The sequence below is a fragment of the Rhamphochromis sp. 'chilingali' genome (genome assembly GCF_963969265.1).
Source record: "Rhamphochromis sp. 'chilingali' genome assembly, chromosome: 8".
NCBI classification, from domain to species: Eukaryota; Metazoa; Chordata; class Actinopteri; order Cichliformes; family Cichlidae; genus Rhamphochromis; species Rhamphochromis sp. 'chilingali'.
In genome coordinates, this window is record NC_137935.1 from 34,319,513 (window position 1) to 34,334,713 (window position 15,201).

The 15,201-nt window shown below is 39.3% G+C and overlaps 2 protein-coding genes and 1 long non-coding RNA gene across 4 annotated transcripts in view; 2 read left to right on the plus strand and 1 right to left on the minus strand.

Moving 5' to 3' along the window:
* Positions 1-210: 210 nt before the first annotated feature.
* LOC308400812 (uncharacterized protein) lies at positions 211-6,215 on the plus strand (the record flags this gene model as incomplete). 2 transcript variants are annotated; one of them, XM_080888793.1, is made up of 5 exons in its annotated part: positions 211-336; positions 528-658; positions 891-977; positions 3,858-4,001; positions 4,566-6,215. In XM_080888793.1, 5 exons carry the CDS (start codon positions 324-326, stop codon positions 4,746-4,748), a joined length of 558 nt encoding a protein of 185 aa, XP_080744919.1. In that variant the 3' UTR covers positions 4,749-6,215. The 2 variants fall into 2 exon arrangements, with proteins under 2 accessions (XP_080744919.1, XP_080744918.1); XM_080888792.1 differs by lacking the exon at positions 211-336 and having other exon boundaries at positions 491-658.
* LOC308400813 lies at positions 477-2,557 on the minus strand. The gene is made up of 3 exons (XR_013972422.1): positions 2,293-2,557; positions 2,049-2,214; positions 477-609 (listed from the first exon to the last, which is right to left on the minus strand). It is a non-coding gene; the product is annotated as an uncharacterized lncRNA (long non-coding RNA).
* Positions 6,216-6,857: 642 nt separating the features above from the next.
* Positions 6,858-15,201, plus strand: part of LOC308401152 (solute carrier family 12 member 9) — an 84,844-nt gene continuing 76,500 nt past the window's right edge. Inside the window, exons 1-4 of the mRNA XM_080889254.1 lie at positions 6,858-7,435; positions 10,215-10,349; positions 12,008-12,145; positions 12,282-12,584. Of these exons, the coding sequence (XP_080745380.1) occupies positions 7,216-7,435; positions 10,215-10,349; positions 12,008-12,145; positions 12,282-12,584 (796 nt within the window). The 5' untranslated portion in view covers positions 6,858-7,215. The remainder of the gene's footprint in view (positions 7,436-10,214; positions 10,350-12,007; positions 12,146-12,281; positions 12,585-15,201) is intronic.

Consider the following 15,201-nt stretch of genomic DNA (forward strand, 5'->3'; position numbering starts at 1 on the left):
TTATTTGCACTGAACCAGAGTCAAATATTAACTTCGGGCTAAGTCAAATACACAGACTTCTTTCTCTAAAGGTCACAGCAAAGCCACGAGCCCCTCTCAATACACGCTTTATTGCGGTGAACAAGTGAAAGAGAAAATAGCTGAATGGAATCTTGATGCCAGTATTTCTGGGACTCTGCTGGAGCTTTGTAGACTGAAAAGAGACTATATGATTAATACGAAATGATTTCTGAACATATGCCCTAATTTTTATGGCAACAAAAAGAAGAAGAATGGAGGTTGAGGAACCATAGTTAAGGAAACCATGCGTCCAGGAGCGGGTTATGGCGCATAGCAGTAAGTATGCTGCTTGTACTCGCAGAGAAGAGGAGGAGATAAAACGACAGTGAGACTCATAGTTACTTAGAGTGGTAACTAAAAGAGGGGAGGAGATATAATGAAACAAACACAGATAGGTTAAATTGTGTCTGCTGTTGCATGAATGAGGTAGATGGCTCGTCAGTCATCTCCGTTGTGTGCTCCTCCAGGACTTCTGCTGCTGCTGCTGCTGACAGGAATGATTTTTACCCACCGACCTGAAGTTCATGCAACATCACTGTCTTTGCAGTTCTGCAAAAAATGTGTTAGGGATGAACTGATGAATAGATTTAAAAAGCAGGTGAGGAAATGATTTCTGCATTTTATCAATCTACCAAAGTAACATTAAAACAATGTAAATGTGGGGATGCTGATAAGCAGTTTTTAAATGTACACATTTTAGGAGGCACAATTATAACATTTATTTATATATTTATTTTGAATTTTTATTGAAAGATCTTGACTCTTTTTGTTTAACAAAGTGAGTCATTTTCATGACTGCATGGATAATGTGCTGTTGTTGATGTACTCAGGTACTCAAGTGCAGCGTCTCAGAGAAGCTGCCCTCTTCAGTACGGCTATGTACCGCAATACGACCCGCAGAATGGAATAATAAAACTGTAAGTACAACCGAAGTATGTTTAGCAAAAACAGTTTGTCAACAAATATAAGAGTAGGCTACCAGACATCCTACTCTCAGTAAATGTATGCGTCAGTGGCCACTGACCAAGTCTCATTTTATTTTGTCTGCAAGTGTACAGTCTAACTTCAGTTATTTCTTACTTTTAAACTTTTTTTTCAGTTAGTTAACTGCAATAAGCTTCACCAAGAATACAGAAGACAATTAAACAAAGCAGCATTCTTGTCTTCTGTTCAAACAGCAATTTCTACTTTGTTAAAAAGTTCAGTAACAGCTTGTGTTTTTAAGGCTGTCTCAAGGGCTTAGAAGAGGTTTAGAAGAGATATAATGTAGTGGATCACAGTCAGTTGTGTCACATGCACAAAACTAGACAGAAAAAGTTCTGGCACATACTGCACAGACTTCCATGGAAGTAATATACTCCCACTACGTTGCACTCGCCAAAATCTGCTGCTATTCCGGTCTGACAGCATTGTCAGTGTTGTTACTGGTAACTATAATAGATTTTTACTGTATATACACTCTGCCCTGACTCTGCCCATAGATTTATAGATTATATATTTGAAAATCTGCAAAACAACGAGCAACGAAGTGACATGTTTAAGGACATCAAGCAGCAATTCTGTGAAGTGTGTATTTTAAGTTATAGTCTATCACTGGTAGGGATGGGTATTGATAAGATTTTCACGATTCCGATTCCATTTTCGATTCTGTTTAACGATTTGATTCTTTATCGATTCTCTTATTTTTTTTTTAAAAGAACACTAAGGTTGATTAGCTTAGAACTTTGTTTTATATCTTCTCTTTGAACAAGATAGAAATTTAGGAGTAACATGGCCTTACAAACCCAACAGTGAGATCTTAAGAGATCCACAGCCTACAGCTCTTCAATGGGGTGTCACAGGGTCCTCAGGAAAATAAATTGTAAATGTAAAATAATAAAATAAATATTCTTCTGTAGCAATAATAAAGTATAACATAAATTATTCAGTAGCAATTACACAAGAATATCCAGTAATGTCCCTGCCTACAATTAAACACATTCACTTACTGAAAATCATCTGCTGTGGCAAATGGGTGCAAGCCTTTTACCACAAACTTAGTCACTGCTCGGTGACATTCGTCTATCCTGGCCTGAGACGCTGCCGGTAGACTGCAGTGAGAACTGCCAGCATCTGAGCCAGCCAGACTCTGTCTGTCTCTCTCATCATGGTCACCTAAACGCACAGTAATGGCAGGTTTTGTAATAAGGCAGATCGCGCTAACATAATATGCACTATTAGTTGATTATTTACCTGCCATATTAACGGGAGAGGACGTGCAAACGTTACCGCTGCTGCTGGGTTGAGATTCACGAGTCCGGAGCGGAATTAAAAAACACGACATTCATTTAAGGTTATCACGTGTTTTGTGAGCAAATGCTTTTGCATATTCGTAGTGTTTCCTCCCTTAAATGAAATATCTACTTTGCAAGTATTGCAAGTTGCCCTGTTGTCATCCGTATAATCAGTATAATCAAACTTTTGAGCATTTGAGCCGCCATGTTTCCTGCCAGGTAAATGACGCTCCGCAACGTGGTGACATCATTCGGGGCGACTGGAATCAATAAGGGAATCGTTTGCAAAAATGGCAAACAATTCCAAGGAATTGAAACAGTGGGAACCGGTTCTCAACAAGAATCGGTTTTCGATACCCATCCCTAATCACTGGTCCTGTGCTATCAGCGAATGGCACTGTGCATTGTAAGACTAGCAGTACTGTAGCCCAACTGCATCAATAGGTAGGCACCTGGGAGGCCCAGTCATGTCTCCTTGCATAAGCCCCTGCAAACACTGCTAACAATAAGAATGCGGACGTGCTGACAATTTGTTCTAAACACAAAACACACCTGATTGTTGGAATTAATATTAGGTCTGCAGATATATTACTAAATATCAAAAGTGATTAAAAGTAAAATGCTTTAATAAAAAATCATTGAAAAAGCCAACAACAAACATTTTAATCATTTCTTATCAAATGAGATTCACTGAACTGCGATAACTTCACATCAGCTGTTAGACTGACTAAAATGTGCAGTTCAAAACTCTCGAAAGAGAAACAAAGGCCATAACAGCTAAGATAAATCTGATAAAGACTTTGGAAGGAAAGAATTTAGCATGACCCCGCTCAGACTGCCTGCTGCTGTTCGCCTATGAGTGAGAGGTATGGCATGGAAGAAGCATCTAAAAATAAACTTTGCATCATTCATGTTCATTTATTCATATCGTACATGGGGACATGATGATATGAATAATGAGTGAAATTCTACTGAACTTAATTCCTTTTCAAGTCCTGAATGAAATTCATCAGAAATGGACACAATCCAAAGTTCACATTGCCAACATTAAGATGCTGGCGTGCATGATGGTGCAGACAACTGTAGGCCTTTAGTAAACACATATTGCCCAATCTGAACTTCACTGTGGGAATGATAGGAAGTAATAACATGCATTAAGTGGACAGATAGACCTGAAAGAAGGTGGCACTGCAAATTTATAAGGCATGATATTTTTCCAGCATTACTGAAATGATTGTTTTAATGATTTTTTCTGTTTAATATTTTGATTTGTAAAACTGAGGCTGCAACATTACAACTCAGGCTTCAAACGATCTTTCAGTTTGCTGATTCCAGTATAAGTTTCACATACAAAGCTTTACTATTTTCCCCTAAAAACAGGTCATCTGGATGTCAGCATATGTTGATATGCTCTATTTGTATTGTTGAACATTAATGGGACCACGATACCGTCACGTATGTTGGGATTGTAACCGATAGCAAAGTTGTAATCGTTTTTGTGTTTGTGTTTGTTTTTTTTTCAAGCTCCAGGAGAAGCATGCTGACGTACTGGCATCCCTCCAAATGTTACACAACGGTTTAGAGCAGGCTAAAACAAATCAGAGCTGCTTGGTTGACCTGCGTGCTATTGTCCGCAATTATCTGATACTTGTCAAAAATAACCTTCAGGTAATGCATCATAACACTACTTTTCCTAAATGTTGTGCACATTTTTAAGGCGATAAAAGTCAAATAAGGACCTGCACCTTCTTGAATCTATGCCACAAAGAATTAAGGCAGTGAGGAAAAGGGCGTCCAACCTGGTACTAGTAAGGAACAAATGAAGTGGCCAGTGAGTGTAGGCTGTGTATATAGTTTGTTACAAATACGGAGAATTCAAACTACTTGACAACATATACCCTTGGAAAAGACAGAGAAAAAACAGGAATATTTAGAGAATGAGTACAAAGGGGACACCATGTAAAAAAATACTTGACTTCATCTAATTAATTGAAGAAACTCACTTGTTTCATGTAACACCTGAGGTGCCCTTGGTGTTGCTTTTATGATTAATGAGACCCAATGAAACCATCTTTAATTTTTCAACATACTGCGTCTTATAGATGACACAAATTTTACATATAGATTTGGACACATGCATGCTATCAGCAGCCTTTATATAGAAATGTTTGTAGTTTTTCTGAAAAAAAAAAAAAGCCAATGAATGCTTAACTGAGTTCTTCTTACTTACAGAGTGGTCTGGTGACAGCGTCTCCTTCGGTAGTGCAGCACTGCTCAAATGAAACCACACTGAAAAAAGTGCTGGCTGGCTCCAAACAGCTACTCAAAGGAAAACTTGAGCTCTTTGCTAAGGAGTGTCCACAAGTTTCACTTAGTAAAAGGAAGGAATCTGATCCTGATCGAAGATGTGAATGAAGTACGCTGAGAGGACCCAGGAAGAAAAGACTGGGAGTTGGAACATTGTGACATTTGCATTGAATGGAAGGATGTTTAAAGGTAACAGTCTGCGAGTGCTCTGAGTGCAAATGGAAGATGTAAACCTCATATGGAGGAAATGCTTCTGCAGAAAAGTTTCCAAAAGGCAACAAGAGCAGTTTTTAAAGACTCTAATTGTACAAATGAAAGAGAAACCTACATCGGTGCATGGAGACAAGTGCTAGCATAAAGCCTAATAACATGCTCAACATCACCGTGATAACAAGCTGGAACTGACCAGGTATAATTTTTTATACACTGCTTTGCATTTGAAGAAGAACACACAGCTTACTAAGGCTGCCTTTAGTTCTGCAGATATTTAATCCTAAATCACAATAGTGGATAAATTGAAGTTTGGACCTCATGCTGGCATGAGAAAATGTTTAGGGATCACTGCAGTCAATATGCTCAGATCATCCAACTAAGTTGGGAAATGTGAGAGTGTACTCAAGTTTGGAGCCAAGCAACTGACACATCAACAGATTGCCACGCATGACTAATATTAAGACATTCCATTCACCTTGAATCACATGGATTTAAGTGAAGGAGCCGACAGTGACTGATAGTAGAGTTGATAGTGGTGGTGGCAGTGTGCTTTAGATCTAAAAGCCCACTGTTTGCCTTTACAAAGATATATTGCGCAACCAACTGTGCCAGGAAAATTCAAATTGGCTTTTAAGATGAGGAAATCTGACTAAAGTGCTATTTACTCTCCTGGCCCACAGATGAATCATGCAAGGGAATCTGTGTAATGACTAGCTACCTACAAATGAACAAAGTCTGTCTGTGTGCTCATACTTGTTATGGCAAAGTGCAACAGAAACTGTGACTGTAGCACCCTCTGTAGGTATGAGGTTGCATTAATCGTATTGTGTGTCAATATGCATCAGATATTGTTCATCACCGTCACCACCTGTGGATGGCTCCCAACTCTGTGTACTTGGCCTGGAGTGCAAGGAATTGATTAAGTTTATGAGAATTTTGTATTCTACAACAAAAGTGATCATAATGACTGCACTCATGTCTCATGTTAATAAATAACAGATGGATGTGTATGGATGCAGAGAGTATGTGGTATTCTGCCTTATTTCTATATATTCTGCACAAAATGTATGTATGTGTTTGCTTATTTAAAACATGTAAAAGTGCTGCTCAGTTTATATATATGTATACGCTAGCCAATTATTGCTGAATGATTGCAGTGCCCATCAAAGACTTTGCTAGAGACACTCTGTTTTTTGTTATTTATTTATTGTGGAGGACTTTGGACTGTCTGTGGCAGCAGTTGGACCACTCTGTATTATGTGGATCGCTTTAATTATTGATATTAAATGAACTTTTAAAACATAAAAAAGCTATAAAATGTAATAGCTTTTTTAAAAAAATTATATTTTAAAATTACAGTGTAAAAATTTTGAAGGAGCATGACTGATCTGTGTTCATCAATGTTCAGTGTGCCTTCGGCAATTTCAAAAAATAATAAAGTATATAATAATAACAATAAGCCTGCATTTAGTATGTTTTCTGTCATAATTTCAAGTTTAGAATGGTAACTTTGCATTGTAACATTGTAAGACCTTGAAGGTATCCAGGTTCACAAGCGTAATAACTGGCTAACCTGATGCAGCAGGTGGCCGGAAAAATGGACTGCTGTGATTGGCCAACCCGGTCATATGACCAAAGGCAACAGGCAGGCACCAAGGGGCGCTGGAAAATCAGAAAATCAAGACGCTGCACTGATTGAAAACACAGGACAAAACCGGAAGTTGTGCACATTGCCTACAAAATAAAACATTTGTATAGTCGTCTGTGCTGGCATTAAAAAAAAATCATGTTGGTCTTCATATGACACGCACACATATGAAAACCACACGGTAGCTCTTCATACACCTGCCTGCCGTTTGCATCCGGGGTAGTTAGGCATAATTACATTACGTTCTCATTACGTTCCCTGTGTTCTACTGTGGGAGTTTTAACCGGAAATCACCGCTATTAAGACAAAATGACATTCCCGTGTCACATGACATTCTTCTATATAGTTGTATGAGATGTTACGATACAACAGTCGCTTGATGTGGCATTTAACAGAATTATAACGCTATAGGAAAGGCCTACTCGTTTTAAAATGTAGGTTTAACACGCATTTGTATTTTAGTTTTTTTATTATTAACATAACCACTGCTTTGCTATGTAGGTAGGTAAAGTTGATTCTTTTTGATGAGGACTCGCCACTGATACACTTGCTTCGGTTTTTGAAACGGTTGGAATACGCTCATTTGTACGCTCGAAGATATTCCACGAACCGGGCAGACTTGAAAATGTAACTCTGGTGTCTGATCGCTCAAATTTATCCGGGACACTTTTTTTTAATGAAGTTTTGAAATCTAGTCCGGGAGCAGGTTTCACCATGACAGAGCGGACTCCTCTCCTCCACTACCGCCTCTCTACCAGCGTCAATGAATCCGAGCTGCGGTCACAGGCGGGCCGGCAGGCCCCGGTTCATAACCCGGGCAGCCAAGGGCGGAGGGCTGCCCAGCAGAAGCAACAGAAGAAACTCTCCACCTTCTTCGGTGTAGTCATCCCTACCTTGCTATCGATGTTCAGCGTGGTAGTCTTTCTCAGAATAGGTGAGTGCTCATTTAGACGGACGTGCGCTAATCACCTGTTTGGTAAGAGCGATGCCAAACTCTTTAGAGATTTTTAAAGTTGTGCACTTTTCAGCAAAGTTGAGGGTGTATGTCTCGACTGTGACCCCCCCCCCATTTTTTTTTAAACTTTCACGTTAAATCCCGTTATGTTCCGTTACTTGTCACTGTCACATGTCACTTCCGTGACATTCCGGCTTTGCAGTACAGGTGTGACAGCATATGTCCATTACCTGTATGCACGGCATTCATTCATTGATATCACGAGGAGGAACATCTATAGCTTTTTTAAATATTCAAACCCCAAACTGTCTCACATAGTTTTTCATATAACCTGCCTCTGTGGATGAATGACGTAAGAGAGATTTTCCCACCTCACTGATGTACAGCCTTTGCTTATTTGCTAAAAAGAGCTTTAGATAGCCAGGAATTTAATGTTATACAAAAGTGAGTAGATGTAAAAATTTCCCTCAGTGTTGTTAAATGAGGGAAGGTGTAACTGAGTGTTCTGCTCCGATTAAAATCCTACAGGTTGTACTTGTTTGTGGACCAGTTGAGACGATGAATTTCTCTCTATATATCCATGAATCTACCAAAGAATTGTGCCCTTACAGTTAAGACTAGATTCTAGTGAAGATCACAGTGGGCTACAAATCTATTTAGCCCTTAGTCACGAGAGGAAAAACTATTGGTACTAGGGAGAAGGACTCCCCCCCCCCTTTTTAAGCAGAGAGGATGCAAAAGAAGGTGAAATGGTCTCCAAATATTAAACGACAGATAACATCTGCGGTCAATCTCATCGGAGGTATGCTAACACCTCCTACCATACTCAATAATGCTAAAACAACATATTTGACAAATATAAAAAATAGACTATACTATATTAAGTAAGGAGCACTCTGAGGTCATCCACTGTTTACCTTGCTATGAAAATAAGCAGATATTTATAATTTAATGCACTTTCCCCTATTTCTGTGTTTAAAGCATTAAAAGAGGTCACATCTAACTTCACCTTCTCTTTTCTCTCATCACAACCCCTCATATCTGGGCATTGCTGCTTGTGTTAGTTGTTTTCCCCACCCCACCACCACTACTGTCCCCCTCCCTCAGTCTCGTGAGACGTCAGCTGCTGTGCAGTGAGGATTCCTAAAACACACACACACACAGGGAAAACACAGTGTTGTGTCTGTTTTCAGACTCCTTGCACAGGAACTGTTAGGGGTTTCATTGTGGATGTGAAATTACTATTTTATCAGTCTTGACAACTGGCGCAGATAAGGATGAAGACTTTGACTAAAATATGCCCTACTGACAAGATAATAGTGACAAGAAAGTAAAGCTGCATTCATTAACCGTGCCTGCTGCATTCTTAAAGAGATTGTAGGTCTGGTCCTTGGAGATCATGTGAGATCCACAGCAGTAGTGGTCACAGTGTATGAAACCATGGTGCTTTTAATGCCTCTCAAAGGTTACAGCAGAAACTAGTGATAATGTGGTAAATGTGTGTCTAGCATGGTGTAAAGTGAGCTTAATATCCTGTCCCAAATGTATTTAGATGCACATTCATTCGCTTTTGAATATCAGAAATTTTAGTTATACTTATTGTTGTGTAAAAACTCGGAATTTCTTTCTGTCAGGAACCATTCCAACCACAGATGCTATTGTGAGAAGTGGGAATTTTCTTCCAACATGTGATTCCAGTTTCGCTTTCACTGAGGTTGGAATGTTTTGATGAGTCATTTTTTAAGCCGAAGACAGAGCTGCTTTCATTTTTCATTTCCTGAAGGAGTTTTGCAGATGTGTTCATCATACAGTTGAAGCAAGCATGAATTTGTTTCTGCAGTACAAAAGGCCATTTTCATGATGGTTCCGCTGCTTGTTTGGGGGAATTATCATGTTACTCTAAATTGCTCACATTTTCGATACCACATTTGGTGGTGTCACCAGTGCAACACCACATAGGTAACTTCTGCTTTCAGACAGTTGAGCACAGGATTAGTGGCTCAGTGAGGGAAGTTCATGTTTAAAAGTATTTTTCAAAGATGGTTCACTTCTTACTGGGGTTCATCTCCAAGCAAAGAGAATTTTGTCTACTGGCTTTACAAAAGACAAAAAAATAAATAAAACTGAAGTCTTTGTTTTTTATAGTCTGGGTAATATTTCTCAGTGTCACTCCCTACCTTGGATGACTGATAACTGACCCAAAGCAACACATTAGGAATATGAGCCACACCTCGATTTCAACCAGCAAGTCAAGAGTTTAGGTCAGACTTTCTATGTACAGATTACAGATGTTACCAACATCTGAACAATTCTCGACAGTTACTTAAGTACGTATCTGCGCCCTCATTTCTTCCCACATTGAGTATTTAAACTCACTGTGTTGCCTGCGTATAGCTGCACACAGCTGAAAGGGTACTTACTTTCACTGGCTTCCTGTTTGCTGCAGAATTCAACTTAAGGTTTTATTAATTACTTTGAAATCACTACATGGTATGGTTCTGCCTGATATTGCAGAATTTTTATACCCTTATGCCACCCCCACCCATACAGACTGACTTTTGTATGAATTTTTTAAAAAACTTTTCATCTTGCCCTCATTAATTCATCTGTTTTTTCCTTGCATGCTCGTAATTTATGGGTTTTCTGATTCAGGTGCCGCAGGGTAAATTAAACCATGTCTGAGAAAGAGATCCTAGATTTTTCTAGGTCTCTATTGTTTCTAGTGCTTCATCTCACCATGTTTGTGCTTTCTGACTAGGACTTGCAGTGGGACAGGCTGGGCTCTACCAGGCTATTGCCATGTATGTTGTGGCCTACATCATCATCTGTATGACCGTGCTGTCTGTCTGCGCCATCTCCACCAATGGAGCCCTTGATGCCGGGGGAGCTTATTGTATCCTCTTAAAACACACACACACACAGAAACGCCATCTGCATACGACTGTAACAGTGCCAGTGGTGCAGGCACTAAAAGAACAAAAACTAGTTAAACAAATATAATCTGTATGTTGGTGCAGTTCAAGACTTGTCAGTGACATTGAATGGACCTAGGGTTGGCGATTATTTGTACTAAAGACACCTTTAAAGTATCATGTTTATTTTGGGTCCTGACCAATAGAACCATTATAGCCACATTTATGCTAAAATGTGTAAATAAGCCAGGATTACATTTTAAGTATTTTTGCTTGAAGGTAACTGTGAAAGAATAACACTATGGATTTTGGTTCATTTGTAGTATCTGGGCAACTTAATAAAGCCTTCTAGCAATTTTGCTTTTCCAATTCCAATTCGGGTTTTCTCTCATTTTATTTGTGCCATGACCCTAGATGAGGCACTGACTTGGCAGGAGGAAACTTGGGAGGATCCAGCCTTCCAACCATGACCATGTCCACGGTTCTAAATGGTGCATTTCCAAGATTATTCAAAATTCCTCTTAGCCTAGCTTCAACAACTCTTTCCTACATCTTCATAGCATGGCTTATCAACTTTATACTGCAGCTGCTACAGCTCTGCCCTTCACCTGTTCACCCTACATATCTGTATATCTCCATTTCTCAGGCATTCTCTCACTTTCCTCGATTGTGTGAAACAACCTGGTAAAAAGTCCACTGCCCTCTCTCCTAAACATTTCCATACCTGCACAGCTATGTTATCTGAACCACCTGCCTTTCCACTTTTCATCCTCTTCATAGCAGCCCTTACAACTCCTAACTAATCCTCTGCACTTCCTAATTCATCTTTTTTCCATCCTTTTTTCTCTCTCTCTATTTCTTGGTTCATCAGCTCCTCAGAGTACTCCTTCCATCTTCTCAATGCACACTTTTCACTTGTTGAAATTCCCTCTGTCCTTAATCACTAACGCATATCCTTTTCAGATTAGTCTCTGTCTGTCTAGCCAATTGATGCAAGTCTTTTGATCTTATCTTGGTGTCACTATAAATTCACCGTAAGCCTTTTCCTTTGTCTTTGCCGCTTCTTGCCTTTGCTGTATATCTAGCCTCCCAGTATTCCTGTCTACTTTCTTTTTACGGCTGTTTGTTTAAATGTTGTTAGAAGTGGGTGTTAACCCACATGGAAAAGATATATATAAATCTTATAAAGTTTGTATCTGTCTTGTGTGAAACTTGTATGAAAAGCATATGAGAGTGAAAACAGATATAAGATCCCTTGAAAAATTATATAATGAAACTTGTATGTTTTGGATACTTACTAAAACAATGTATGAAAGTAATGAGAAAGTGGCCACTTTCATGAGTAATCGCATATAAGTTTTTACTATTTCTTTTCCATATGGGAACAGCCAGTATGCCTCGGTTTAAAAGGAACACAATCCACTTACCAGCACTCCCAAAACTCACTAACTGGTCTTTGGACAGCTTGCTACCTATTTTTCCCAGCTTGAAGTCTTTATGCTAAGCTAAGCTAATATAAACCAAAAAAACTACAAGGGAGGTAATGATATTGCCCGAAACTATTAGACTACTATCCGTAGAGAAATGCACATACATGTGAATGAATGAAACAAGTGTGCTTTGCCTTAATGGCACTCAGACATGATCAGCCGAGCATTGGGACCAGAGTTTGGTGGCAGCATTGGCATCATGTTCTTCCTGGCTAATGTGTGCGGCAGTGCTCTGATGGTGCTCGGTCTGGTTGAAGCCATCTTGTCCACATTTGGAGTCCCTGAAGGTAACTTTCACTTTCATAGTTTGTCTCATTAGCATAATTGTGTACTTTTGTTTGAAAAACTCACATTAAGATTGGGAGTGGTGTATTTAAGCTTTCTTAACATTATTAAAATGGGTCTCTCATTTCATCCTTCTAGCTGGGAATGTAGCCACTTCTCACTACCAGGTTCTTCCATCTGGCTACTGGTGGTCTCTGCTTTATGGCACTGGGATTGCCCTACTGTGCCTGCTGGTGTGCCTGGTGGGAGCCCACATTTATGCCAAAACCACCTTCCTCATCTTTGTGATTGTTATTGTTGTCCTGATCACTGTCTTCATCAGCTTCTTCGCCGTGCACCCTCAATCTATCACGCTTCCTGACCTGAAGCCCAATGCGACGGGCCCCACCACAGCCAATTTTACAGGCTTCAAGTTGGAGACACTGCTTGGGAACGTATGGGGTAAGTTAGAGGACTGCTGGGTCAAAAAGTATAAAAAAAATTATACCACCATGTTGGTATGAGCAATAAGTGTCTTTTATGCTCTTCTGTATGTTTACTGCTTGTGTACATTGTGCATGATACCCATACACTCCCTATAAAAGAATTAGCCACCATGATGTCAAATATTGGTTGGCCCATTGTGAAGTCTTAAACTTTTTGGTAAATTTAGCTACTCGTCAGTCACTGGGTAAGCTCACCCAGCGATTGTTATCCTTTTTACCACAAAAACACCACGATGTCCTATTTAGAAAAACTTGAAACTACGGACTGAAGCCATCAATTCATCAGAACACTGCTTCCAGTAGATATCTTTCAGTTTTTAGTCATAACGTTATGTGCACATTGCTCAAGAGTTGTCTGCCATAGTGAACGTTTCCCTAGCCCCGGTTGTTTGGAGATGTTTTCCCTGAATAGAAAAATTCACTAGCTACTAGCCAAAAGTAAAATTTCAGTAAAAGGTTCACCTTCGGCGCAGGTTTAGCTCACTGGAGTCAGTGGTTGTCAGCTGGTCGCAGACCACTCTATTGGACTCTGTGTGTGGAAGAACTCTGGCTTTATTGACTTGATCCTATGTCACTATAGAACTTCGTCTTGGCCTCACTTTGATATCCTGAAGATATCTACATACATCTTTTACAGTCTATGAAAGAAAGCTCAAACAAGCCAGAGTGCTATATATAAGATTTAATAATAACCAGCTCAGCTCTGGATGACGTAAAGTGGTCTTTGAACTGTGCAAGGGACAAAGGTGAATAGCAGGAGGTGTGGACAGAACTGATTAGCATTAAAGATACATTCATTACATAATAATTACTTACTCAGACAGAATCAAAGGGTTTGCCTGATTTAGCCCACAAAGCATTTTAGCAATTTACCTTGGAGAGCTCTAACAAATTTTTCTTTATTTTTTTCATAGATTTACTATTATAACGGTGGTTTTCTTTCCAATATTGCCATTGTTGATTGCCAAATTTCAAATATCAAGGTCGGACCCAAAATACTTCAGAATGCTCAGTTTCAGACTGTTCTTTCTACACTTGGATGTGCATCGTGTCAGAGACAGTGCATCCCTAATAGGGTTATATTTTAGATATACAGAGGTGGCTGTGAGCACGGACGCTCAGGAACCTGCTCTTCAGATCATTTGTTTGTAATAACCAGCTAACTGGAACAAATAACTAGTTAGCGCTAGTGCAAATATTATTTTCTGCAGATATTAGAAGTATTCAAATGGTAACAGACTTGTGTTAGCACAATGTTACCTTGATGACTCATTTCTTACTACCTGAGCCCTTTCATCAGGAACAGCCACCCTTCTCATTGCTATATTTAATTTTACTGTCACTTCCTGTAGTCTTAACTTGTTACCTGGCAGTTTCATGGAATAATTCTTCAGGAAGATGTTGTCCTGCATATATCACTCCTTATAAAAAGCTTCTGTTGGTCTTATGTAATGATTAAGCAAATTAATTTCATGGCCCATTATTTACAGGATTATAACATCACACATCAAGCACTTAAAAATATACCAACTTCTTTCCCACAGAACAATATCAGCTAAGTTAATAACATATTAACTGTTGACATGCACCCGGTTACCAGTGTCCTGTCGGCCTGGGGGTTACAGTTATTGCAAATGTGAATATTCCAAAGCAACAAAAGCAACTGCAAAAGAGTAAAAGAATGCAAATGCAGATAATTGTTCCCTTATAAATAAGTTAGAAAATCTGAATGATCATTTTAATCATTCATGAGAATCGTGGGTCAATCATTCCACTTGGTCATGTCTTCATGTTATTATATGAAAGAATAATAAAAACATCCCCATACAGAGATACTCTTTCAGTTTTACCTTTGTAATAAAATGTATCCATACTGATCTGATTTGGGAAGAACAAAAATAAGTATTTTTGTTTGATCTGGAAAACACTGGGAATGATTCACAGTGATCAGAGACCATAGAAAGTGAAGTCTATTAGGTGACCTCAAGCGACTATGGGCAAAATAACTGCTGATGACGCGATGTGCGCAGGTCCAATGGGCAAGTGAAGAGACTACCAATCAGAGTGAAGAAAACAGTTGACGTATTACTTGTTAGTAAATACATTAGGGGGTAACCTAGGCAGCTGAAGCCTTGCATGTCCGCAAGAGACCTACTGGCAGCTTCAAAGCGATGCATAATCAGCAAATTGCTTCCACTTTGTATTCGGCTTAAGTGATTTTTTTTCTTTTTTTTTCTTCATTCCAAAATCTCGGAAAATGAAATGCAGCATGTTAATAAGTGAGCTTCATACATGCTGGTCGGCAGGTTTTGTTACCTTTGGACTGATTTGACTCTATTCCCTGCAATCTCAGCCAAACATGTGAAGGTGTAAACACCAACCAGCGGAAGTCGCTGTTGTGGAGAAAATGGTGTCATTCTTCTGACAGTGGCTGCTTTCCTAAAAGCACATTAATTTTTTTTTTTTCATTTTACTGCTGACTGAAAAGGAAAGCTTCGTAATTAGAGGTTATACATGTGTCCAGGATCTTAATATTCACAGAAGCCAAACCAAGCGCTGCTCTGTGTTTGCAC